The 25,656-nt window shown below is 50.6% G+C and overlaps 1 protein-coding gene across 13 annotated transcripts in view; it reads left to right on the top strand.

The window, feature by feature from the left end:
- Positions 1 to 2,535: 2,535 nt before the first annotated feature.
- Positions 2,536 to 25,656, top strand: part of TRAF3IP1 (TRAF3 interacting protein 1) — a 65,917-nt gene continuing 42,796 nt past the window's right edge. For 2 of the 13 annotated variants that reach the window (XR_012332893.1, XM_073807030.1), the window contains exons 1-11: positions 2,536 to 2,788; positions 5,955 to 6,023; positions 6,450 to 6,611; positions 8,400 to 8,543; positions 8,647 to 9,042; positions 11,447 to 11,518; positions 12,589 to 12,664; positions 15,826 to 15,927; positions 17,446 to 17,541; positions 22,291 to 22,392; positions 24,895 to 24,915. Coding sequence is in view for 12 of the 13 variants with exons in the window: in XM_073807030.1 (XP_073663131.1) it covers positions 2,666 to 2,788; positions 5,955 to 6,023; positions 6,450 to 6,611; positions 8,400 to 8,543; positions 8,647 to 9,042; positions 11,447 to 11,518; positions 12,589 to 12,664; positions 15,826 to 15,927; positions 17,446 to 17,541; positions 22,291 to 22,392; positions 24,895 to 24,915 (1,363 nt within the window). In the remaining variant the exon portion in view is untranslated. The remainder of the gene's footprint in view (positions 2,789 to 5,954; positions 6,024 to 6,449; positions 6,612 to 8,399; positions 8,544 to 8,646; positions 9,043 to 11,446; positions 11,519 to 12,588; positions 12,665 to 15,825; positions 15,928 to 17,445; positions 17,542 to 22,290; positions 22,393 to 24,894; positions 24,916 to 25,656) is intronic. The other 11 variants (XM_019923591.3, XM_019923584.3, XM_033859443.2 and 8 more) reach the window with 11 other exon arrangements.

The raw sequence follows: 25,656 nt of genomic DNA, 5'->3' as shown, positions 1-25,656 counted from the left end.
TCTTGGGCTTCTCTCAACCTCTCAGTAAAGTCTCTTACAGCCAGCCCACCTGCATGGTGAAGTGTGGAAAGGAATGAGGTTGGCACTGCTGGAGGGAGATGAGCTCTGGCCGTTCACCTGGCCTCTGGCTAGATAACCAATGCTCACATGGTCCTGGATGCAGTTAGCAGCAGAGAGAGCTATGGTCCTAGGAGCAGTGAACAACTGCTGTTGTGGAAGTTGCTTACTAGAAGGTATGTAGTTCCACAGAAATCCCCAGCACCTAAACAGTACTCAGCACACAGCAGTGATTCAATAAATGCCTGAATGATACTTTGTAGGCTATCCTCACCAAATATATATGAATGCCTGTGAAAATGAAAAGTGTACATGTACATAAAAAGTGCTTGAGGGCTTCCGTGGTGGCTCAGTGGTTAAGAATCTGCCTGCCAAGGCAGGGGACGTGGGTTCAAGCCCTGGTCCAGGAAGATCCCACATGCTGCGGAGCAACTAAGCCCATGTGCCACAACTGCTGAGCCTGTGCTCTAGAGCCTGCGAGCCACAACTGTTGAGCCCGTGTGCCACAACTACTGAAGCCCGTGTGGCTAGAGCCCACGCTCCATAAGAGAAGCCACTGCAAGGAGAAGGCTGTGCACTGCAACGAAGAGTAGCCCCCATTCGCTGCAGCTAGAGAAAACCTGCATGCAGCAATGAAGACCCAACACAGCCATAAATAAATAAATACAATTATTTTTTAAAAAAAGTGCTTGAAATCAGTAATTACCAGAGAAATGCAAATTAAAACCATAATAAGATACTATTACATACCTATGAGAATGGCTAAAATTAAAAAGACTGACACATCAGGTGTTGCCAGGGGACATGGAACAACTGGGAATCCCATACGTTGCTAGTGGGAATGAAAACCGATGCAGCCACTTTAAAAACAGTATGGTTGTATCTTGTAAAGTTAAGCATATTCTTACCATACAATCCAGCAATCCTATTTCTAGGTATTTATCCAAGAGAAATGAAAACTTATGTTCATACAAAGACTTGTATGTGAATGGTCTTAGTAGTGTTATTCATAAATAATAAGAAATAAAAGCAACTCAACTATTCATCAACTGTTGAACAGATAACCAAACTGTACTACGGAATACTACTCAGCTGCAAAAAGGAATGACATATGGATGAATCTCAAAACATTATAAAGGAAAGAATTAAACACGAAAGACTATGTACTGTGTGATTCCATTTATATGGAACTCTAGGAAAGGCATGGTTGTGATGACAGTTGCAGTTGCCTGGGGCTGGGGTGGGGGAGGAGATGAACTGCAAATGAGCAGGAGAAATGTTTTAGGGTACAGGAGCTGTTCTGTATCTTGATTGTGGTGATGGTAGCATATCGTGTAAAATTACCAAAACGCATCAGGCTGTGCACTTAAAACGGGTGCATTTTATTGAATGTCAATAATAATCGGGGGCTTTCCTGGTGGTCCAGTGGTAAAGAATCCGCCTTCCAATGCAGGGGACATGGGTGCAATCCCTGGTCGGGGAACTAACATCCCACATGCCGCGGGTCAACTAAGCCTGAGTGCCACTACCGACCTCTCACGCCTCAATTAGAGAGCCTGCGTGCCGCAAAGTACAGAGCCCCTGCGCTCTGGAGCCCAGGCCACAACTAGAGAAGAGAAAACCCGCACGCACGACACAACTAGAGAGAAGCCCGCGCGCCGCAAGGAGCGCCACAACGATAGATCCCACATACCGCCAACGAAGATTCCGCGTGCTGCAACGAAGGCCTGACGTAGCCAAATAAATAAATAGTTTAAAAAGTCAAATATAAATTTTAAGTTAAAAAACTCCACATCCAGATACATCTCGAGCAAAGAACACATAAAGAATGGAGCGCATTGAAAATGGTAAACATGAATGTAAATAAAAATTACAAAGGTATCCAATAGAAGAACTAAAAACAGACCACAAAGCTTCAATATTGATAGAAGTATCTGCAGTGAGCCTGTGCGTGGCGGATGGAAGACAGATGGGACAGAACCACAGACACCTGGCAGAACAACAAGGGAGCGGCTTCATCCTGGTTACAAAGCCCTGAAGCATCGTTTGGTCCTCATCTCCCTGGGAGTTAGGGAGGCTGGCACATATTATCCCTGCTTTATAGGAACAGAAACATAGCCTCAGAGAAAAGGAGTTACTCTTCCAAGAAGCCATGTTAAGTAACAACAGGATAAGGTATGTGTCTTTCGAGATAACTTAGTCCAGTCCCCCTGAAATGAATCGTGGAAGCTGTGTTGCTGCTATCCAGTCCTCGGGAGGGCTCCTCTAACGCGGGGCGAACAGCTTTTTCCCGAGGCTGCTGAGCGGTGGAGGGGTTCGGCGCTGTCACCGGGCAGGGACGCTGAGGCAGCCCCACCGCAGACACCGCCCGCGTGCGCGCGCAGTCGGACAGGGCCCGGGGCGCCGCCGCCGGTCCGTTGCTAAGGCCGCGCCGCCCTGGCGACCGAGGGCCGCGGCCCCGCGCACGCGCCTTGGCCGACTCCGGTGCACTGTGGGATGGAAACCCGAGCGGCGCGTCTAGGCCGGACCTGGCGGCGGCGGCGGGGCCGGCGGCGGCCGCGTAGCGGAGTTTAGGCTCGGCGGCCGGCGAGACGCGGGCGGCGCCGCCATGAACGCGGCGGTGGTGAAGCGGACGCAGGAGGCTCTGGGGAAGGTGATTCGGAGGCCGCCGCTGACGGAGAAGCTGCTGAACAAGCCCCCGTTCCGCTACCTGCACGACATCATCACGGAGGTGAGCGCCGGGCCGGGGCGGGGGTCGGGGTGCAGTCCGGGGTTCGTCGGGGTCGGGGCCGGGGTCCCGGTGCGCCGTCTGGGTGCAGGCCGGGGGTCAGGGCCCTTGTGGGGCTCGGGGTGCGGGCCGGGGGTCAGGGCCCTTGTGGGGGTCGGGGTGAGGGCCGGGATGCGGGTCGGGGGTCACTGCCGGGTTGTGGGTCGGGACCAGGGCTGGCGTCAGGGTCGGACCTCGCGTCGCTGAGCGCGTCCCCTGCCCGAGGAGCCGGGCTTTGGCCGGATTCCGCGGCGCCTCTGCTCTCACCCCTGTGCTCCCCTTCGCGCCAACCCCCTGAGCCCCCTCTTCCGGGGAGACTCCCGGCCCCTTGGGGAGCATTCTTATTTCTTCCCATCCTACCCATGTATCTCTCAGAGCACATCTTCCACTCTACCTGGCAAAGCTGTTTCTGTGATTTTTTTTTGCTGCGGTGTCTAGCATGTGGAGAGTGCTTACAAATCCCGGGAGAAAGAAATCATTCTTTTTTTTTTTTGTATAAACTCCCTCTCCCCAAGTTTTCCTCCACCTGCTCCACTGTGGTCACCACATACTGGATGCTTAATCAGTACCTGTGGGTGAATTGATTGAAGGTGGTTTAGGGGACCTGAAAAGAAGACGCTATAAAAGAGCAGGTCAGTATTTGCTGATAAACGACAGAGCATGTCTTGAGATTGGTTGTCTGTAAACTTTTCCCCACTGGCTGGTGAATTCCTGAGTGACATGGACGGTAGCTTGTTTGTTGGCATATCCTGGGTACGGTACACAGAAGGTGCACGACAGACATTCATTGTTGAATGGAATCAGTCAAGGCTCCTGTAACTCAGGGTGGCAGCGCCCATTTCCGTGGCGCACCTGAGTGCAGTGTTGACCTTGGAAACTCGGGCATGCTCTTGGGGAGTTAAGAGCTCGAACTTGCACCTGTCCAGGGGCTCAGGCTCCCACTCTTGCCCCATGTTTGTCCTTAAACTTCACGTCTCACTCTTTCCAGCAGGTGCTGGAAATTACACAAATTTTGCTTTACTTGTTTTTGCTATCTTAGCTTAGCTTACAATGTGTGCCTCTCTCTGTTAAAAACCCTAATCGTGCTTACAGCTCTCTTGAAACCCACCCACATCCCAAGGGCTGCCTTGACGGGCCTCCCCCTCCTCCTAAGCTAGTGCAGCACTTAGACCTGCCCTGGACAGTGTTTGGGGAAGGGACGTGGCTGCGTGGAGAGCCTGGTGGGAGCCGGGCCTTGAGCTGCATCACCCCGCCCTGTGAAGTAGGCAGGTAGCGTCCTCTAACCCAGAAGGGGTCAAGTCACTTAGCCAGGAGGTGAGTGGCCAACTACAGCGGTTGCCGCCCAGCCTCACACTTTCATTTTCTGTGTTAGTCCCATCTCTTCACTGAAACAGAGCCAGGAAGGAGGCTGGGGGCCATACCTCGTCCTGTGGGTCTTGGTGTGGCCCTGGGCTCATGGTGGCTGCTGTCCCCACCTCCTGGAAGGGCGGAGGAGGAGGAAGGTTCGGGCAGGAATCGGCTTGGTTGGCCAGGTAGCCAGGGTGTGGGGAAGGAGTTCCGTGTTCCCAATCGGGATCCACTGGTCTGCTTTTCTTCCTCAGTTTTTTCCTAATCTAAGGTCAAAATTAATTTCTCTACCTGTGTAAAGATAAATACGTTAATTGTCACCTACTCAATAAAGATGTTAGGACAGTTGACATCTGGAAAGCATTTTCAGATAATATGTGCAGATCCTTGTACGAAAATTCTTCACTGCCCCTGAGTATTGTATTCAAATCTCCCTGTTAGTATTTTAGCTACTGCTAAACCAACTCTGCCTCTTTCATCAATTGAAGCACTGATCCTGCGAAATTCATGTCTCTTGTTGGTTAAAATGACTGCTCACAAGTTTAACTGTCAGCACACTGGAAAAAGCTCCAAAGGTTTTTCCTTTTGAGGATGCAGAAGTTCCAGGAATATTAAATGCAGGATACTCCTAATATTCCTCCTGTCTTGTCAGGAAGAAAACCAGCACAGCTGTTAAGTAGTTTGAGGAATGAAAGCTAGCTTAATTAATAGCTAGCTAGTTGTAGCTTGGTCTCAGAGAAGGAGCCCAATATTAGTGTGGGACTGTCTTTTTTTTTTTTTTAAGGTAATAAATACTCTTTATGTCTGACCCAGGACACACACATATAGGCAATATTCATCCTAACTACATACAGTGCAGTCTGATATTTTCTTATATGTTTTATTTAAAAAATGCTTATTGCTACCCATTACATTGACTTTATAGTGACCTGCCGCATTTTGAAAACCTCTGGTCTGAGAGAAGCCAGGGCCCTGGTGTGTCTGGAGGTGGGGAGGAACGGAACACATCACCACCCCCAAAGCCTGACTGAGGGGTAGCTGGGAGGTCCAGGTTGACTGAGGAGAGGAAGGGGTGGGGGGAGGACAAAAGTGATGTGGCACAGAGCACCCCTGTGTCCCAGGAAGTGAGGAGAAACCCAGGCTGGGAAGTCCCTCTTCTTTCCAAAGTCCACGCTCTCCACTGCCCCGAGCCGTCCTCACAGGAGGCCGTTTCCTGTCTGTGCACCTCTCAGGGCCTCCTCGTGGTCGTGAGGCTAAGTCCATATTCCTGATGGCTTCAAAGGCCATCCAGTCAGGCCCGTGCTGACTCCCTGGCCTCAGGTTCCTCTTGTCGAACTTCCTCTGGCCCCTTCAACAGGACCTAGTTGGACCTTGTGGGACTGTTTCTTTTCCCTGTCACGTGCTTCCTCAATACCCGCTCCCCCAATTCTTCTCCCGTAAGCTTCTGGTCTTAGTTTAGATATGATTTGCTCTGGGAAGTGTTCCCCGACTCCCCGGGGCCTCCTGCACCTGGATTAGGAGGGATCCTGTCCCCCGTTATAGCCCCGCGGGTCCATCATGTTCACCTGTCGTCACAGCCAGGCTGAGTTCTGTGAGGACCAGGCTGGCTCCTGCCAGGACGAGGCCTGGCACGTGGCAGACGCTCAGTGCTCATTGCGTCAGTGGATGAATGACGTCCTGGGCGTAGACAGATCCAGGCGGCCCTTAGCGTGGGCAGTGGGCGAGGCCAGGGCACGGGCTGTCCCGTGGGGCGCTGACCATGGCCTCGCTTTATCTTTTGAAGGTGATCAGGATGACCGGTTTCATGAAGGGCCTCTACACAGACGCCGAGATGAAGTCCGATAACGTTAAGGTAGGTTTGAGGCACTGTCCCTGCTCGCCTTCGTGAACAGGGTTTTTGTGAGCGGTGCGCTGTGGTGGCCCCTCGCTCACGGCTGACCTGTGGCTGGCATGCGAGGCTGGTGGCTCTGGGCGTTGCCAGGTGCCCTTCCTCACTTCGTGGTCTTTGCGGCAGCTGCCTAGCACGCTAACGTTATCCTGGAGAAATGGAATGAGTGTTCCAAAGGTTAATGATGCTAGCCCACCACCTACAACTAAAAGCTTTACGGAAGATTTTTTTGGTGGTGGTTGTTATAAAGAGTCAGGATTTCTAAATTTAACACACATCTAAAAATAGCTTTTTATCTAAACGGGAACTGTGCCTGTTGGACATACTGAAGATAATGCAAGCTCTTTTTGAAGTATTTTAATATTTGTGTTTTAAATGGAAATCTTTCAGGATAAAGACGCCAAAATTAGCTTCCTCCAGAAGGCCATAGACGTGGTGGCCATGGTCTCCGGAGAGCCACTGTTGGCAAAACCGGCTCGGATCGTGGCCGGGCACGAGCCCGAAAGGACCAACGAGCTGCTCCAGAGAATCGGAAAGTGCTGTCTCAACAAGGTAGCGCCGCCCCCGAGCTGGAAGCTGCCAGCGCGGGAGGGATGACCAGACGGGGAGGGCAGGCCACGCAGCGGAGCCGAGGTGTTTAAGGAGGGGGTTTTAACCCTGTGCTTGCAGTCTGACCCCACCTCTCCTGGAGCCTCAGAGTTGCAGAAGTAGTTTAAAGCTGTACACTGAAACAGATAAGGCAGTGCTACGCACAGGGTCTACGAGCTGTCAGCATCAAATAGGGACTCCACAGGCACTTTGCTCGTGGGCACGTGGCTGGAGGCTGTGTGCCCGGCCTGCTGAGCCCTGCATCCTTTCTCCTTTTGGGCCTCCTTTCAGGGCAGGTGACTGTTTCCAACCGGGTGGCCGGAGGAGCTGCTTTTCTTCATCTTTGGGGCTTGTGGGATGTGTCTGTTCTCTGCCCGCCTTTCCAGCCTCTTGGGTCTGCTTCCCTCCCTCTTTCCCTCCTCCCCTCCATCCCTCCCTCTCCCCTGGTGGGTGTTTGCAGAGCTGTGCTGCCTTCAAAGAGATCCCGTTTCACTTGTGCAGGGACTGGATTTCCTGAGATCCTCACCAAGGGCTGGAATCTTGGCTTCTCCCTCACAGTCCAGCTGGGCCGTAGGAGCAGGTCATCCCCAGGGCCTGCCTTCTTTGTGGGATCTGAGTAGCCCCCAGGGGAGCGGAGTTGGGCCTTTATCAAGGGCATGACTAACAGAGCCCTTCATGGACCTGATGGGCTGAGGGCTCACCTTCCATGTTACCAAGATGGGAAAGGTGGGCTTCAGCTCACACAGCAGCAGTGGGAGATGGAGAGTGGGATCAGACTGGCCCCCGGGGCCTCAGGGTAGCCTCGCCCTGGTGTGCTGGGTCCAAGGCATGGAGACGCAGAGGCTGATCTTCCAGTGCGCTGACCTCTGTCCCCCGCCCCCACACCCAGATCCTTCTCGTTGCTCATCTTTCCAAAAAGCAAATCTGACTAGCCTTCCTGCTGAATCCCTCGCCCCCAGCTCCGTGCACTGCTCACGAAGCCCGTCTCCTCTGGTCCTTTTCTCTCATCTCTCACCTTGTGCCTGCACCCCTGAGAGCTCCTGCCCTGGTCTCACTCCCTCAGTTGTGCTGCTGCTTTCTCTGTGCGGAGCTGCTTCCCGGGAGCCGTGTGGGATTGGCTGCTCTTGCTGGAACCCCCGTCGTGTTCCCCCAGCGCACTGACTTTTGGTTGTTGTGTTTGGCGGCCTCGCTGGTGTGCAGCGTGTCCTCAGCCCGCGGTCTAGTGCCGGGCGTGTAGCAGTCACTCAGCACAGGCTTGCGGAAAGCGGGAGTGTGTGGCCAGTGGGATTCCTGACCCGAGGTGTTCAGAGACTCTCGGGGGCGGTCAGGGATGCTGCAGAAGGGATTTTGGCATTTGATGGGGCTCCGGTTAGATCATTCCTTAGGCCCTTTCGGTGCTGGGCCTCTGTGGCCCCGTGAGAAGCGAAGGGTGTCGTAGAGTCATGTGGCCAGCTTTGGTGTCCTTGAACAGCACACACGTCCACGCTTGGCACCTTGGGTAGAAGGGACCCAGGGTTCATTTAGCTTGAGTGGACTGTGCGGTTACCGCAGGAGTGCTGGAGGGCTCGGTTAGAGGAGATGCTGTACGTTGTCTGTGGTAACGTTCATTTCCTTTTAATATTTTATCCTTTGAAATCCATTAGGAGACAAAGATTCCGTTTAATGAGCAATCTTTGAATGTTGACATTCACGTTTATTAAATGTACTAATTTCATCGCAACCTTGCATTTTATTTCCTCACGTTGGGACAAGCTCTCCAGCGACGATGCGGTGAAGAGAGTGTTAGCCGGAGAGAAGGTGGAAACAAAAGGAAGGTCCTCACTGACGTCGAAACCTCAAGAATTGGATAATAAGAACGTGAGGGAGGAAGCATCCAGGGTTCATAAGGATAAAGAGGTGAATGCAAGTTACGTGCATCTGAAAATGAAATAATGAGGCTTTTTGTGGTTCAGGTAGACATTTATAAGTGATATTGTCATCCAGCTTTTTTTTTTCCTAGGATAGAAGAAACTCTGAAATAAATGAGAGGAGTACAAGCGGAGGTCGAAAACAGAAAGAGGAAGAAAGCAAACCAAGAGAAAAGGAAAGGGACAGGGAGAAGGCCAAGGAGAATGACCGAGACAGACACAAAGATCCCGAGAGAGACAAGTGCCACGAAGGGGAGAGCGAGCGGGCCAAGAACAGGGCCCGGCCGGAGAGGGCCAGGGACAAGGGCGCAGAGCGGGAGAGCGAGCGGAAGAACGAGGGCGGAAAGGAGGAGAAGTGGAAAGACCGGGAGAGCGAGCGCGAGCGACACAAGGGCCAGGAGCGGGCCCGGCAGAGGGTGCGGGACGGGCAGCGCTCCAGGGACCCCGACAGGGAGAGGAGCCACGAGCGCGAGAAGCCGGGGAGAAAGGTAAGTCCTGTCGGAAAACCTCTGCCTTTAACTTAGAAAGGGTTCGTGGTGTTCTCCACAACGACTCTGGTCTTGGTTGTAGTGTGATTAGGAAACTGGATTTCTTTATCACCAATTTAAAATTCTGACAGTCGTGGATGCCTAGGAGAACCTTAAAGCGATACTGGTTTTTGCTTTTCCTGTCTGCTGTGTGTGTGTGTGCCTTTGGGCGTTCTCCTGGAGACTGGGGATCAGTGGGTCCCGTGGCTTTGTGAGCAGCGTTTCCAGGCAGCCTCAGTGTGTGGGGTCCCCGGGGTGTGGGCATGGCTGCGTTGATTAAGGATTGGGGATACTTTCTAAGTCTCTGAAGCATTAGCAGATGAGTAAAATGAGATCTCAGTTTACTGAATTCTTGTTTAATTAAATTTTCAGGTAAATTTAGGGTTTTCCAGAAAATTCTTTTGGTTTCAGACACTGTTTTCTAGAGGTGCAGGTTATTTCGGACCCGCTGTAAATAGGGTAAGTCTCCTGGCAGGGCTGGCATTGCAAATGCTGGTTCTTGCAGGGACATCAGATAACTGTAAAGTGTCCTGGGCAGGTCCTGGAAATCCTCTGGTCTCCAGCTGCTAGAAAGGAGGAAGCTGAGGTCTGGGAAAGTACAGGGTCTGCTGAGTGAGGCGGCCAGGCGGTGAGGGGCTAGCTTGCTCTTTCCTGCTGAGCCGGCCTCTGGTTTTGTGGCCTCGCATCCCTGGCACCGGGAGGTGAGCGGGCTCCGTGGGACGGACTGCACGCCAGGCCTGGCAGCTGGTCTGCTCAGTGGTTCTGTTGGCTGTCGGTATGCTACCTGGGACCCTGGGGTCTCCCAGGGACACCCTGGAGTCATGTAACCCACCACGGCGTATGTATCATAAGAGCCCGGTTTCCCGTAGGAGTTTTAGAAATAACAGAGACCTTCCCCGTCTTTTGCTTCTTTCTAGAGGTCTAAGAAAAGTCTTTTTCGCTGAGCCGGTTTTAGTGTGGTGCTCGAACATTCTAGTGCACTTTACTGTGCATGAGGCAGCCCCTGCCTGGGGCACCTTCTCAGCCCTCCAGGCCTTCAGACCCAGTGTCCCACCCGTGATGTTCACTGAGGTTGCTGGTGGTATGACTGGTTTTTTAAGTAGAGAGACAGTTCCAAAGAGAACTTTTATACGTGGATACATGGGACGTATTGGAGCCACGAGCGAGGCGTGCTTTTGTTTAAATGTGTGAGACCAGGGTGAACGGACTGCGTTCCTGCTCCCAGCTGGCCCTTGTTGGCCAAAGGCAGGTGTTCATAGACCTGTCGTGGTGATTTTGCTGGACTGGCCCTTCTGTGTCCATCTGGGGCTCCTTTGTGGAACAGGGCTCTGGGGGCAGGCTGCTGTCTCCCCCAGGAGTGGTGGGACCCCCAGAGAGCCGAGCCTCGAGGCTTCCGGGAGGGCAGCTCCAGGGAAGAGGAGACTCAGCTCTCACCTGGGCCCTGCCGGGCAGTCTGCAGCCTCCAGTCGAATCCCATGACTTAGAAGAGACGATGGTGAGACATTCTCAGCCTGTGAAACAGCAGGTATGAAGGCACTCTGAGAAGTCACGGGTGTGTCCCCGTGTGGCGGTGGAGGATGAGTCTGAGGTCAGAGTGGCCACGTGTGGGTGCTGCCCTCCTCCCATGTCTGCAGGGAACTGAGCACTCTGGGCTGCGGGGACCCCAGGCACAGAGCCCGGCCCGCACAGGAAACTACTTCGGATATAGTCTGCTACCTTCATAGTTAAGTCGTGAGGACAGTTAATTGTTGAAGTACTCAACAGGCATCCACTGCTTTTCATGGAGGAAAATCTCAGTGATCGTGTCTCTTCTACTCCTTATGTCGAGATATGTCTTTCTGAGAGTTGATTTAAGTGTGCGGTTTTTTAAGGTGTTGATTTAACATGCTTACAGTTTTCACGTCATTTTTGTTTTGAGAGTGCTTTCCTGATGTAGCGTCTGGACACTTTGCTCAAAAAGAACCGCTCCATTGGGAGGTGAGAGTGGTTCCCTCACAGAAGATAGGAGTGGGCGACTCCCTCGTTTCCAGATTCCCTGTGTGTTCCTGGAACATCTCCGAGAAGTCTGGCCTGGCGTAGGGACCGCGTGGGCCTGGGAGACGCTGCTCCCTGCGGTTCCCTGCGAGGCCCTGCCCCTGCTGCCCTTGGCCTCCTGGTCAGCCCCCAGTGGGTGGAGATCTCGGATAGGCCTTTGGAGGTCCAGGCCACACGGCGACCACAGTGGGGCGGGGCTGGGATGTGACGTGGTGCTCCCGTGTGAAGGGTTATCTTGTTGGTCAGTGTTAGAGAAAACATCTCGGCGCGTTTTTAGATGTTACGGACTTGAGTAATTCTAGAGTTTGAAAAAAAAAATTTTTTTTTATAGTCCTCAAGCTCAGGAGAGATGTCTAAAAAGGCGTCAGATGGATCTTTCAAAGACTCCAAAGCTGAAACAGAGGTAAACTTGAAAAAATAATTTTGAGAGACATAAACCCATAAACCCATAGCTGTGTTGAAATAGTAAGTGCTGTGTGTGGTCCACCCCCAGTCCACGGAGGCACGGGGTGGGGCGTGGCGGAGGCTCACACACAATAGGTCCATATTTATTTTGTCGTAAAAGTACCGCTTTAAAGGGTTTACTGCCTGCAAGGTAGGTGGGGTGTGTTTATTCTCTGCTTCTCTGTGGTGACTCTTGGGTCTCCTCGTACCTTTATGTGACAAGTATGATGTGCGGAGTACAGAGGGGTAAGGCAGTCATTTGGGAGAGGATGGAGGTGGCACTTTGGAGGAGTCTGGGAGAGGATTAAGTCATGAGGCAGGCAGGGACCGGAGGGCCGGCTGGAGGGACCCGTCCAAGCTCTGCCTGGCCCGGTGGGACCCTGCAGTGCAGTTCCTGTGGGTGAGGTCCAGGCCAGGCCGGGCTGTCTTGGGGAGGTTAGACTCACCCCAACTTCATCGTCCAGTTTGCATTTCAGAAAGTATATCCGGGCAGCCACAGGCAAGATGGACAGGCGTGGAGTGGAGGCTGGGAGGCTAGTTAAGAGGCCCTCGTGGCAGGTTGAGGGAGGGGTCGGGCCAGGGAACTGAGCCAGCGGTGGGAGGGACGGGATGTGCTGTTTTCTCTGATTTACGCTCTGTTTAAACACACTGTGTACGTTTTCACTCTCAGAGTTGTTCACAAATGCATTGAGGTAATTAAGCATATAGCGACAGAAGTCGAGTCCTCATAAACTCATCTGATGAGAGTGATTCTCAAGGTATGGTCAGTGGACAGCTGACCTTTTTAGGGCTGTACCAAAAAGTGGAATTCTGCATTTAGAGTGAAAGAGCTTTCGGCTTCCTTCTAATCCACACTCTTAGGTCTTAAGTGCTTAGCTGCGCTGACTTGGAGTCAGTTCCCCTTTGAATGCGTACGGATGTTGTTGTGTTTCCTGTTTGTTCTTCCTTGAGCTTGAATAATAAATCTGCTCATGGTGTCGCTCTGTGGTGCATCAATTAATTTATTTTTTTCATTCTCTTTTCTTTAAGACTGAGATTTCCACTAGAGCATCCAGGTCAGTGACAACAAAGACATCAAAACGGCGATCCAAAAATTCAGTGGAAGGTACTGCAAAATTTATCATACAATGTAGCTGAAAATACTAGATTCTTTCTTCTTAATTTATTTTATTTTTGGCTGCGTTGGGTCTTCGTTGCTGCGCACAGGCTTTTCTCTGGTTGTGGCGAGCGGGGGCTACTCTTCGTTGTGGTGCGCAGGCTTCTTATTGCGGTGGCTTCTCTTGTTGTGGAGCATGGGCTCTAGGCGCGCCGGCTTCAGTAGTTGTGGCACGCAGGCTTAGCTGCTCCGCAGTATGTGGGATCCTCCTGGACCAGGGCTGGAACCCCTGTGCCCTGCATTGGCAGGCGGATTCTTAACCACTGTGCCGCCAGGGAAACCCAATACTAGATTCTTTGCTTTAGTCACAACATCTAGTAGGAAAAAGCTTCTGTGACTAGAAAGCGGATTTGCCTTTGGAAGGAACAAAGACTGTGTGAAAATGATGAAGATACATGGTTTTCACACCCACATGCATGTGCATGCCCTCGCACACATGTGTGAGCTCACGACACCAGGGGCAGAGTACACCTGCGTGATCTGTGTTCCAATCTAAAAGGTGTGACTGAATGTTAATTTTCCAGAAATATTTATCAGTCATCCGTGTCTCACTGACTCTTCTGAATGGGTAAGCAAGTTTAGTCCTGATGCAGGACGGACATCAAGAGCGTCCTGCCCTTAGACAGGTGATGTTTATGCATTTAAAACATAGCAGAAAATGTCACTGGCAGTCATGCTAAACGCTGAAGCTGAAGCAAACGGGCCTGGCCTGGGTTTGCCCGAAGATGTGTCTCCTTGTGACAGACCAATAAGTAGGGAAAGAATGTCAGTCCAGTGCAGGGAAGTACAGTTGGAGGCTGGCAGTGTCGGAGGCTTTCAGTGGAAGCATGAAGTTACTTTGAATGAGCGGTAGTAGTTCCTGAAAAGTCATCCTTTTCCTAAATTGTAAAACTTAAAGAAGTATGGCAAGAATGTAGTAGTTGGAATTTTTCACTGAGAAATTGAGCTTAGGTGGTAAGTTCCACTCTTTGACGTTGATAAATGCTTTAGTGAACTTCTTTGTGACAGAAACTTTCTCTTCCTTTTGGGCGATCTCTGTGGGATAGGTCCCCAGGGTATAATTACTGGCACAGAGGGCCATTATGGACATTGTAAGGTTTTAGCTACAGTGGACACTGTCCATACCCTCTACCCCACACCTTCTCTGGGGATTTGTTTGAAAGGCTCGCTGATTTTGATAGATGGAAAACACTCAGAGTCTGAGTGTTCTTAATTTGTGTGAGCTCCCTGTATGTTAAGGACATCTGCCAATTTTTTTAAAAGTATTTATTGTTTTATTTTTTTTAATTGGGGTATAGTTGTTTTACAATGTTGGGTTGGTTTCTACTGTACAGGGAAGTGGAGTTCCCTGTGCTAACAGCAGGTTCTTATCAGGTATCTATTTTAGGTATGTATGTCAATCCCAATCTCCCAATTCATCCCACCACCACCCCCCTGCCGATTTTTAAATAAGTATTTGTTTCTTATATTTTTTTTCCACTTTTTAAATTCTAATTTTGTTTGGTTACTGACTTGCCTAGGTGTTTAATTTTTTTTTTTTTTTTTTTTTTTTTTTCGTTATGCGGGCCTCTCACTGTTGTGGCCTCTCCCATTGCGGAGCACAGGCTCCTGATGCGCAGGCTCAGCGGCCATGGCTCACGGGCCTAGCCTCTCCATGGCATGTGGGATCCTCCTGGACCGGGGCACGAACCCGTGTCCCCTGCATCGGCAGGCGGACTCTCAACCACTGCGCCACCAGGGAAGCCTAGGTGTTTAATTTTTATGCACTGGAAGCTACCAGTCTTTTTTCTGTAGTTTTTCCAGAGATTTGAGAGATGAAGGCTTGTGTTTTGTCATACGTTTTAATATTTAATCTTTTTGGTTATCTCTTATTTTAATTCATGGTATAAAATGAGACTCTGAATTTATTTTTTCATAATAACTCATCAGGTGTTCCAGGGTCACTTACTAAATAATTGTTCCCTTCCCTCCTGCTCTGTGATCTCCCCACATGCCTTTTGGAGTCTGGAGTCTGGTGTTTCTGTTTTTGTTTTTTCTCTACGGTTTTCTGTTTCACTACTAGTTCCCTATCATTTTTCTTTTCAAAGACGTTTTAAGCCCTTTTATTTGCTATTCTTCCAGATGTATTTTGTAATCACTTCATGAGTCAAAGAATCCCACATCCCACAAAACAAATGGATGAGGATGTAATTGGACTTGGGTGAAACTTAGGCTTTCGTTATTCTGGGAAGATTGGATACCTCTACTTTCAAGTTAGACAGGGGTCTCATCCTCTCCCGAGATGTGTGTTGGGTGCTTGGGTGTGTCTGTCAGTCAGGGATTGCTCGATTGTTTGTTTTGTTTTCAGTTTTTTTGGAAATGGTATCTTTCTTCCCCTCATTAATTTTTAGTGATCGTTGTTGGAGTATAGAAACTTCATTGATTTTTGTAAATGTATCTTAAATCTAGCTTGTATTGAATCTTAACCCATAATTGTTCCATTGATGTTTTGATTTTCTAAGCTGATGGTCGTATCATCTGCTTTTCTTTTTTACTAACTCAGGATGTTAGCATCTGAGTTAACCGGTAAGCTTGAACTGTAGGGTTCCTTGTATTTGATCTTTGAGAGATTTGGTTATCAGAGAGTTGCCAGCTTTAAGACACTAAGGTTTACTGAGCTGTTGACAAATTGGTGAACTCTTTCTTCCCTGCCTCTGCTAGTTGGGCACTGACCTCACCCCGGGTCCTTGCCCAGCAAAGCTGGCGCTGCGCCCTGTCGTGCTGCCTCGCTTTAGCGGGTAGCATTAGGGGAAGGGTCCAGCACCCAGGAGGTGTGCGAGACACAGGTCCTCTGTGTGCCCGCCGAGGAGCGAAGCCTTGCCTTTACTAGAGAGGGAGGGCATCACGTTTGTTAGACATACTTAGAATCTTAAGGCCACACTAGAATCCCTATAGGATCCAAAAACCATTCTGTGTAAGAATATGATAATTTTTGCTTATTCTTAGCCAGTGGAGACTAGCAGAGCAAATCACTTTGAGTTAGTGGGTGCATTTTAATTTCATTTGTTTGATAATATGCAGCATCGCAAATTAAGTTTAATACGTATTTTCATTGTGCAATTTCATGTTAGGAAGAAGGGATTCTAGAACCAGTGAAAATAGTCTCTCCCCTGAAAAAGAACGTAACTCTTCCTGCAGTAAAGCTAAGAAGGAACACGCCGGGAAACAGCTCGGTAAGACTGAGCGAACCCCAGGGAGGCTGCGAGCGAGGGTTTGTGACTCGAAACCTTTAGCCGCCTGATCCCTTGCTTCCGTCTGATCGTTGAACAGATGGAGCCCCGTGGGTGGTGCAGGGGAGATGCGCCCTGTGCTAGAGACGCGGCCCGGGTGCTAGAGCACTGTTCTCGGGGCCCCAAGGGGAGCAGGGGCAGGGGACCAGCGAGCCCCCTTGTCTGAGCCACGGGGCTGCCCCCGCCGTGCATGGATTCCCGTCCGTGACCCCCTCACTGGCCGAAATCGTCCATGTGAGCCTTCCTTTCTTAATTCTGCAAATATCTGTGGAGTACCTGCCCTCGTGGAGAGTATGATCTAGAAGGAGAAGACAGATAGTAAAGAGAACTCAGGATGTATACATTCGTGTTAGTTAACCATGAGTCTTTTGAAGGGAGGTGAAGCCGAGAGAGGTGGAGGGGGTGCGTAGGCAGGGAGGGCCACTGAGGAGGGGGTGTCTGGACAGAGTCCACTAGCGTCACAGAGCACATGACCTGTGGGTGTCCAGGAATGGCCAGAGGCCCCGAGCTGGGGACAGGCCTGCCTGTTTGAGTGACTGGAAGCCAGGTGGTGAGGCTGGAGCAGAGAGAGGGCAGGTGCCAGGAGAAGGGGCTCGTGAGCGGGCAGGCTGGGGGAATGGTGGAGTAGGTGGGAGCGAAGTCCCGGGGTGCCCAGCAGGACAGAGACAGGCTCTGGCTTAGGTTTGAGAGGCGCCCCCCTTAAAACTGCAGGGGCGGGAATGAAGGCCGGAGAGCAGTTAGGTGGTGCTGTGGCGTCCAGGTGAGAGGCCGCGACGTCTGGGACCCAAGGTCACTGCTGCGGAGATGGGGGGTGGGGGTGGGGCGGGGTAGGCCGCTCTCACGGAAGGGATGACAGTGGCGCCGATGGACTGCACGGCGCCTGTTAGAGAGGAATCACAGGTGGGATCGGTTGGGGGTGTCCGGCACCTCCGTGGTGTCATTTATTGAAGCGGGGAAGGCTTTGGGAGAAGCTGGTTGGCGGATCCGTTCTAGAGGCGTTAAGTTCAAGATGCCTGTGAAACAAGCAGGTGGAGGCGTTGGGACAGCGGGCGGGCGTGTGGGCCTGAGGTTCAGGGGCAGAGCTGGAGAAGCTGACGTTAAAATGAAGAACTTGGGGGTTCCCAGATTAGCGCGCGGGCTTTCATGCAGTAATGGCCTCCGGGGAGCGTGGAGCCCAGGATTCGAGGGTCGGAGAGGAGGAGAGGGCTCTGGCAGAGGAGACAGAGGCCAGCAAGTTGGGGGGGCTGGAGAGCCAGCGCCCTGAAAGCCAGGGGCTTCCGGAGGCGGAGGGGCTTATCCAGCGCTTCCGAGACAGGTCCCGTGGAGGCTGAGGGTTGACCGTTGAGTTGATGGGACAGTTAGTTGGTGACCTTGGCATAAAGCCTTGTAAATCCCAACCAAAGCAACCAAACGCGAAAACCTTTGCAATAGTTTAATCTGTTGTTCACTGTTTTATGTCAGGAAGAAAGGAGGATGATATTTCAGCTAAAATTTTAGACCCCATAGTGTCTGGATTAAATAATGAACCAGATCAGGAAACTACAACTTCAGAAATAGGTAAGAAAAATATATTCCTTAGTTTAAATTCCTCACCACTTTGGTATGAAATATTTACATCTCAGTGGGGTTATCATTATTCTTTATTTTTCTAACCACTTTAATGTTCATCAGATTTCTTTTTTCCCACAGTGTACTGAAGAACAGAAATGACTTGATAGTCTGTTTGCTTTAATTTGCTAAGTTTTATGATAAAGAAGATGAACTTAGCTCTAAGTTAACCTTTACATGCTTTATTATGTGTAAAATCTTTGCATCTAAGTCAAAATGCTTTCTTCATCTTACTCCTGGAATTTTAAAAAGTGTTGTGGATAGTTAGAGAAATTATCTTTCAGTTCTGCGGCGTGCTCTGCTGTGTTCTGTTAAGAAAATGCTCCACAAGAACTATTTTCAAGTGCTTGCTCGGAGCACCCGGGGAAGGTGTCCCCGTGGCACACCTTTTACATTCGAGGCTGGCAGTGTGACGTGTGTGCACATCCTCACCCTGCTGATACCGGCTGATTAGACGTACGGATATGGAATTTCGGTGGGATGATCCAAGGTTGTAACTGTATGGAGTCTTCTGTGATGTTTAACTAAATTCTTCAGAAATACGGCAATTCTTGAGTGACATTTGAGGGGAAAAATAGTGTAAATCTTGCCCCCGGGGAAAGATAAAGATTTTTCTAGGCCGAACTTGCCTCGGATCTACCTGGTTTTTTAACATTCTGTAACTGTAGCTAGAATAACAATGAGCCCATCTTTCTGCACTTGCGTTCTCCCTTTACTAGCTTTTGCTTTTCTAAGAGGGGTGTGTTTGCAAGCCGTCTGCTCCATCGCTGGTTCAGCAGTGATGGTCTGTGGTTATTCTGTTCCAAGTAGGTCAGCTCTGTGTGGTTTATCTGCGTCTCTAGCAGTGTGGGAGGACCGAACGACCTAAATTGGGACAGAATGAGTTCTTACGGATGAAAATGCTTTTCTCAGTGGCCACGCCCATTGCAATTCAGCTGCATCTTGTGATGTTTTATTTCATTTCTGCAGGAGCTTTTCTCAGCCACAGGCGGGTCCTGTGGGGGGCAGCACAGGGCAGTCCTGGTACTGCAGGAGAGGGGAGTGGGCGGGGCGAAGCTTGAGTGAGGGCTTGCCCTGCGCAGGCCCTGGGCGGCCCACGTGGACACACCTCGCATCCAAACCCAAACCTGTGTACCTGCTGCCCTGGAACGAGCTGCACAGGTGTGCTCTCTGAGCCAGTGCCTCCTCGTGGGTACACGGGTGTGAGAAGACCTGCCTTGAGGGCACATGCGGTGGTGATCGTGAAGTGACTGGCTTGTCACGGACGTGTCGTGCACCATTGCTTTAGTACCCATCACTTTATATACAAAGTTTACTCGAGAGCCCCAAGTCAGGGTGAGTCAGCGCTGTTCTGAGACGGTATGCTGGATTTAAAATAAATTGGGGTAGTTCTTTAGACGTATGTTAGACTTTATGGATCTGTATAGATCTTCATCTGCATGTGTGAAAATAACAAAAGCTCAGTGTTTAAGAAGCACAGAACATTGCAGCAGGCGATTCTCAGTTGAGCGCTTTGTGGAGATTAGAAGGAAGCCTGGCGCCACCTGGTGGCCGCCAGCAGAGTCCTGTGCGCTCCCTGTCGCTGGGTGGCCCTAGTGAGCCTCCCTCCCCGCAAACCCTTCCTCCCTTGAGTCCTGTCACTGCACACACCCCGGGTCCCTGGCATCACAAGTGTCGTCCTGCACTGGCAGTCATTTTGCTTCCGGAATTCAGGGTTTGCCAGCAGTCGTTAGGGTTCCTTAAGCTCCCAGATTGATTATGGCTTCCAGATCCCGGCCACTGGGTGTGTCCTCCCAGCCCCCTTCCTCTCCTGGCCAGCGCTTCAGACCAGCGCCTGGCCGGGTCGTGCCGACTGCTCCAGGGCCTGGCCGGCCCGCGTTACTGTTGGGGTGTCCCGGGACAATGGTTGGGCTTGGTGGTTCTCATTTGCCTTTGCCGGTGGATTGAAGAATTCAACAAGGAATTTATCCATTTCTTTCTCAAAACATGAACGTCTTCCTCCCCTGCTCACATTGTCACACAGGCTGTCTGAGGAGACTCGCTCCTTCTACAGCTGTTTGGTCGTCTTATGTTTTCCCGGAACCTTACGGCATCCATGTCTTCATTTTGCTCGGGTTCGCTCATTTCATTTTGTTTTATTGTTTAGACATTTTCATTATGAAAAATACATAGAAAGAGTAGAATGACTCGCACCCATGTACCTCTCATGTAGTTTCAGTAGTCCTAACATTCTGACACATTTGCTTCATCTATAGTGACGTAGTTTTATGAAATATTTCAGAGTATTTAAAAAATATTTTAATACTTTAAATAATTCCATTTAAATACTTCAGCATGCACCTCAAAAAAAAAAAATGTTCCTACATAGCCGTAAAATTATTGTTGCACCCAACAGACTTGTCATTCCCCAAGAGCCTCTAAAACCCAGGCTGCATTCTTATTGTCTCAACAATGTTATTTTTAAAAAAATCAGGATCCAGAACACACTGTATGTTTTTTATTATTCTTTTTGTGTCTTTAACCTCTTGAATGTGGAACAGCCCCCCTTCCCCCACCTTCGTTCCAGAGCATTGACTTTGTGGAGAGGTGAGGCTGCGTGCCCTGTGCAGCGCTCCCTCTGCCCCCCTTCCCCCACCTTCGTTCCAGAGCACTGACTGTGGAGAGGTGAGGCTGCGTGCCCTGTGCAGCGCTCCCTCTGCCCCCCTTCCCCCACCTTCGTTCCAGAGCACTGACTGTGGAGAGGTGAGGCTGCGTGCCCTGTGCAGCGCTCCCTCCCCTGTGTTTGTCTCATCGCTCCCGTGCTGTCATTTAACTTAATGGCGCCACCCCCCGCCCCCCGGTATTTCTGTTAGATCTAAAGGCCTGATCAGATTTGGGTTAAAGAGATTGCTTCTCCCTCACCCCTACGTAGGTGATGCTGTGCCCTTTACCTTGTGTCCTGTCAGGATGCACTTAGTGTCTCTGCATCCCATGATATGATGCTAAGGCTGGTCACTGGGCCCGGCAGATCCGCCCATTTTAAACCCTGGTTATTTGCATTTACCCTCAGATGTAGTCAGCACCTCCGTGCAGCTGAACTTTGCACAGAGGCCTGGCAGAACGGCAAGCTGCTTGTGCAGTGCTGTGGGCTCTGCGCTGCTTGGTGAGTTTCAGGGAGAGTGACTGGTGCAGGCTCCGTGGCCCCAGCCGGTGCCCCCAGCTTTGCGCGGGTGATCTTATTGGGATGAGAACCCCCTCAAGGCGCGGTGCTCCGCCCACGTCCTTACCTGCAGGGCTCAGTAATAGCCGCTAACTCAGCAGATTGTGCTAATGCACTGACTGTTTTTTTTTTTCCAATTCGTAGTAATTTTAATTTCTTATGGGTGCGTTATTGTTTTAAAAGCTGTTGCTTGGCAAGTTGGTTAACCTGCCCTCTGATTAAGAATCGATTGTAGTATTATTAGTGAATGATAGTCTGTTTTTATGTTCTTTCTGTTTGTGTGAATTTGGGGTTTAGTAAACCTTACTTAAGAATACCACTAGAAACGTTAAAACAACCATCATAGGCCTCTCAAAAAAGTAAAGAAAGAAAGAGCTTCGAGGAGATAAAATTGTGCAGAGTGTCATTGGTCTCCTCAAGCTATGGACAGAAGTAATGCATTTGTAATTTACTTACTGTGCTGGTGGTTTTGTACAATATAGAAAATATTTGATACTTTCAAACAACATATGACAACTTAAAGTTATTGGGGTGTTTTCTTCTAAAATTGACAATCTACAGCTGCCTAACTTATTTTTAGATTTGTTTGTTTTAAAACTTAATGGTATTTCTTGTTGGTCCTATGAGATATCATAAATAATTAACTGTAGACATGAATCAGACTGTTTAAGTCAGCATCGTTTTTGCAGATCAAAAAAAAAAAATTTCCTCAGAAAATTATATGTTGTCTATTTTATGTAGTTGCACTACATAAAATCAAGCAGTTCTCTGATAGTGACAGTTTAATTCTGACATAAACTATTTCTTTGAGTACTTTTAAGAAATTATAAGATCGTGTTTCAGGAAAGGGAACATTTTCCTAATTTTATTTTTGCCTCCGGATCCATTTCAGAGAGTGTGTGGGAGGGTCCTTTAGTAAACGGGTCAGGTTTCCTCCCTGGGTCCTGCCACAATTCAAAATCTGTTCCCCCAGCACCCATCCTTTTGTTTTTACTAGGAAAAAATGTTTTATTTCTCAGGTATTTGGTGTTTTTTTCTATTTTTATAAACATTCGCATATGAGTCCGTAATCAGGAGGCAAGCGTTTGGGAGCTTTTGACACGTCTAGGGCTGTGCATGAGGCCAGAAATATTTTTCCTTCTCCTCTTGCTTTCCTGAAGTTGCAACCTATTTGCAGCTTGTGACTCCCAGGCCTGGCTGTCGTGGGGAGATGAGGGGAGACTGGTAGTGTCGGGTGGTCCTGGAAATGGGGGGCCAGGGTGCTTTGGCTGTGGGAGCCCAGGCCTCTGCCTGGGCCACGTGGGCGGGGTCTGCTCACGTCTGGGTGTCCCTTCGTGCTCTCCTGATCCCAGAGCCAGGCCTGGGAGGAGTGTTCTAGGTGCGTTTTCTAGAAGCTGCCCTGGGTCATCCTTGGGAAGCTTGTGGTGGGGAAGCACAGATAAGTAAGGTGCCTGATGACCAGTTCCGTCTTAATAACCCATTTAACTGTCTTACATCAGGAACAAAGGAAGCTAATACTAACTCAGCTAGTGTTTCAGATGCTAATTCATCTAGTCTGCCGCGAGAAAGTGCTGAGCCAGAACCAGCAGTAAAGCAGAAAGGTGAGAAAGGGGCCCCGTGTCAACCACTCCTGTCCCGTGAGGGAGACCCGGCGCCCCAGGTGTGGCGCTTGTGTGGAGGCCTCTCAGCCCGAGGCCACGGCTGCAGCCACAGGTTCCCTGAGTCTCTGACACCCCCAGAGAGTCCAGTCCCTCGTTCTCGCACCATCAGGACCGAACGTGGCAAATGGCTCACTTTTGCCTTTTTACAGAAACTAGAAAGCGTCTTCTAGTCACTGCCTGATGGCAGCAGACTGTCCTGTGTCCCCAGTGTTCCTCCTGAGATACTGTGGGAAAGCCCGGGGTGTCGGGACGACAGGAACAAGCCTCAGTCGCTGCTGGGGGTCCCAGAGGCCGAGCTGCATCCCCCAGGTTTCAGGTCCAAAGAGGACCTTAAGCAGCTCAGAGCGCTGTCACGACTGTGACTTTTCTGTCTGTGACGTTCTCTGAGTGTCTTAAGTCCCACCTCAGTGGGGTTCTGCTTTTGGCATAATTTTTCTCAGCAGTTAAAAAAAAAAGTCGTGGTAAAGTCCACGTTCAGCATTTGCTTTTTAAGGCCCTGGAGCTCCTTCGAGCACGGAGGGGTGCACATGCCCCAGTGCCGGGCCTGGTGCAGGGTGTTGGGACCGGGGCGGCAGGGGCACGGCCAGGTGAGGGCCGACATTTGTCAGTTTGTTCCAGTAGAAAATGTTGGTTGAAGGCCTACTGTGTGCTAGGCCCTAGTGGGCAGAGCCAGTAGGTGCCCTGAGGGGTGCTGGGGGCGGTCGGGGGGGGGACTCTGCACTCTCTCGGGGAGGGTCAGGGAGAGCCTTTGGGCAGGGCCAGGGGTGAGAGCTGGGGCCAGTGGCCACGTTAGGGAGCTTCGCAGCAGGAAGCCGATGGCATGTTTACGATGAGTGGCTAAGCCCTACTCAGACGGCCTCCACGTGGGCAGAGCAGCGCGTGGTCCAGAGGCGAGAGCGGCCTGGGCTGTGGAGTGGCGGGGGAGGGGGGGGCGGCAGAGTCTCGAGGCGCGCAGACACCTGAGGGCAGGCTCCCAAGCTCATAGGGGGGCGCGGCCGGCTGTGAGGGTGCGCTCTCCTGGGACGAGGGATCCGAGGGGGACAGAGCGCCTGCACGTCCGGGCCGCCTTGGCCCCAGGATCTGGGGAGGAGGTGGAGCCGCAGAGGACCTGGGCATCCGCGAGGACGGGGCGCCCAGGGGCCGGGCCGATCTGTGGGCGGGGCTGCCGTGTGCCCTCACCACCTGGGCATCAGCTCGTGACTCAGCCACCTTTCCGGGACCCACGGCCTGTCCCCAGCGACACCGAGGGCATGGGCTTTGGAGAGAGTCTGGAGGTGTGGCGTCGGGGCCCCGGGGGCCCAGCGGCTCTCACGCTGGTCTCTTTCCTGCGCACCAGGCGACAGGGCAGCAAGGAGGGCGGCTGCGGCCGCTGTGTGTCCTCCCGGGCAGCCCCCATCACCCCGTCTTCCAGAGGCTCTGCCTGGAGCCACGCTCCCCAGGCCTGTCCTCACCTTGTCCCTCTGTGGGGCGGGACCTCCGGGAGGCTCTGTGTTCCACACAAGTGGAGTCCTGGAGGGCTCCCGGGTCCCCCCGATGCCCTAAGCGGGCCCCCGCACCCCTAGAGCCGCCCTCTTTGGGGCAGCATTTCTGTGGCTCTGACCACGGCGTCCACAGGCCACCCAAAGCGCTCGAGGTCCCCCCTGCCGGTGCACAGCTCCGGGGTCTGAGGGGCGCTTGTCTGTCACGTCTGTGTGTCCTGAGGGTAAGCTGGGCCCATCCCCGGGGGGTGTCTGTCCAGGCCCTCACCTGAATCCAGGGAGTTTTGGGTCTGCTGCACACGTGTTCATGCATTTTAGGAGTGTAACACAGAGACCTTCCTGGGTCCACCCACCCCTGCAAGGCTTCACTCGTTGACTGTGGCTGCGTCGGTCACATTTGTCCCCATAAAGTGGCACTTGAAGTGTCCTGGGGGAAGAGTGCCAAGGCAGGCCTGTGTGGAGCAGAGACACTTTCTTCTAATTTAGGAGCCGATGGAGAAACACTCGCTGCTGAGTTATGTAAGACGGGCTCTTGTTTGCTTCCATCCAGAGCCTGGAAAATGCCCCAAGGTGTGTTCGCCAGTTCACCCCTGGCTCGTCCCGCACACATGGAGTCGGTCCATCCGTGGCTTCGAGGCTCTGTCACCTTCTCCCTCTTCTGTTTCTTTCATTCATCTCTTTGATGGATACACTTTCTTCTCATCGCTGCTTCCTGTTTCCATGTAATAACATGTTCTGATTCATAGTTTTGTTTGTTCTTTGTCTTTCTCTCTTTGAAGATAAAGCAGTGGCAATAGGAAACTAGAAAAAAGGCTATGAGGAAATGACCTCTTTTTTCCCCAATAGACATCCAAAATTATTAATTATGTATTTCTCTCTAATCCTGTTCTGCTCATTTAATATACTGAGGTTTCCTAACACAGAAGTTGATTTTCTGATGTACCTTTTTTTTTTTTTTCCCCAGGTGATTCTCCTAGTGATGCAGGTAAGGAATAGCCGTAAGTAAATCTGTTTGGTGTAAATTGTGTACGTGTGTATAGTTATTAACATGTACTCTCAGGTTTATGTTTTACAAATTGTATTAGTGAAAGTAACTTAAGGAAACATAACTACACCAAGTTAAGATTTAATTTTCATATTTTATGAAAATATGTTTCAAAAGAATACATTTCAGAATTTCTTCCTGAGTGTAAACTGTATTTCCAATAATCAAGTTCTGATTTTACTATTTTCTAATGTATAAAGTCCTTTTACTTTAAATAGTAAGAGTAAATTTAATTGTCTTACTATTATAGCTTGGGCTTATTATTTACTGATTAAATATTTATCAAAATGAACAAAACTTTATTCAGATTATAAAAACAATATGGTACAGAGCCAAAGTGAAAAACCGTAAAAATGCAGAAAACTATGGAGAAGAAAATGAAAAGCAAGTGCCCCTGCTCGTAACTCGAACGGGTGTCCTTCTAGAGCCCACCTGTGTGTGCAATGATCAGATACGTTACCCTACTCTACTGATGAGACGTACATTAACATGACGACTGTTTTATACGAGGGTCTCGCAGACCGCAGTTCCCTGAAGCTTCCTCGTGTCTGTCGCTGTTGTAACTGCTGATGGATGAGCGTCTTGACACGAGGTTACACGTGTCCACTTCTTTCCTTAGCTTGTATTTCCTTTAAGTTAAATTGCTGACTTGATTGACCTACCTTTTGAATTCTGTTTCTG

Source organism: Tursiops truncatus, chromosome 7 (genome assembly GCF_011762595.2).
Source record: "Tursiops truncatus isolate mTurTru1 chromosome 7, mTurTru1.mat.Y, whole genome shotgun sequence".
Taxonomy (NCBI): domain Eukaryota; kingdom Metazoa; phylum Chordata; class Mammalia; order Artiodactyla; family Delphinidae; genus Tursiops; species Tursiops truncatus.
This window is presented reverse-complemented; position numbering and strand designations above follow the sequence as displayed.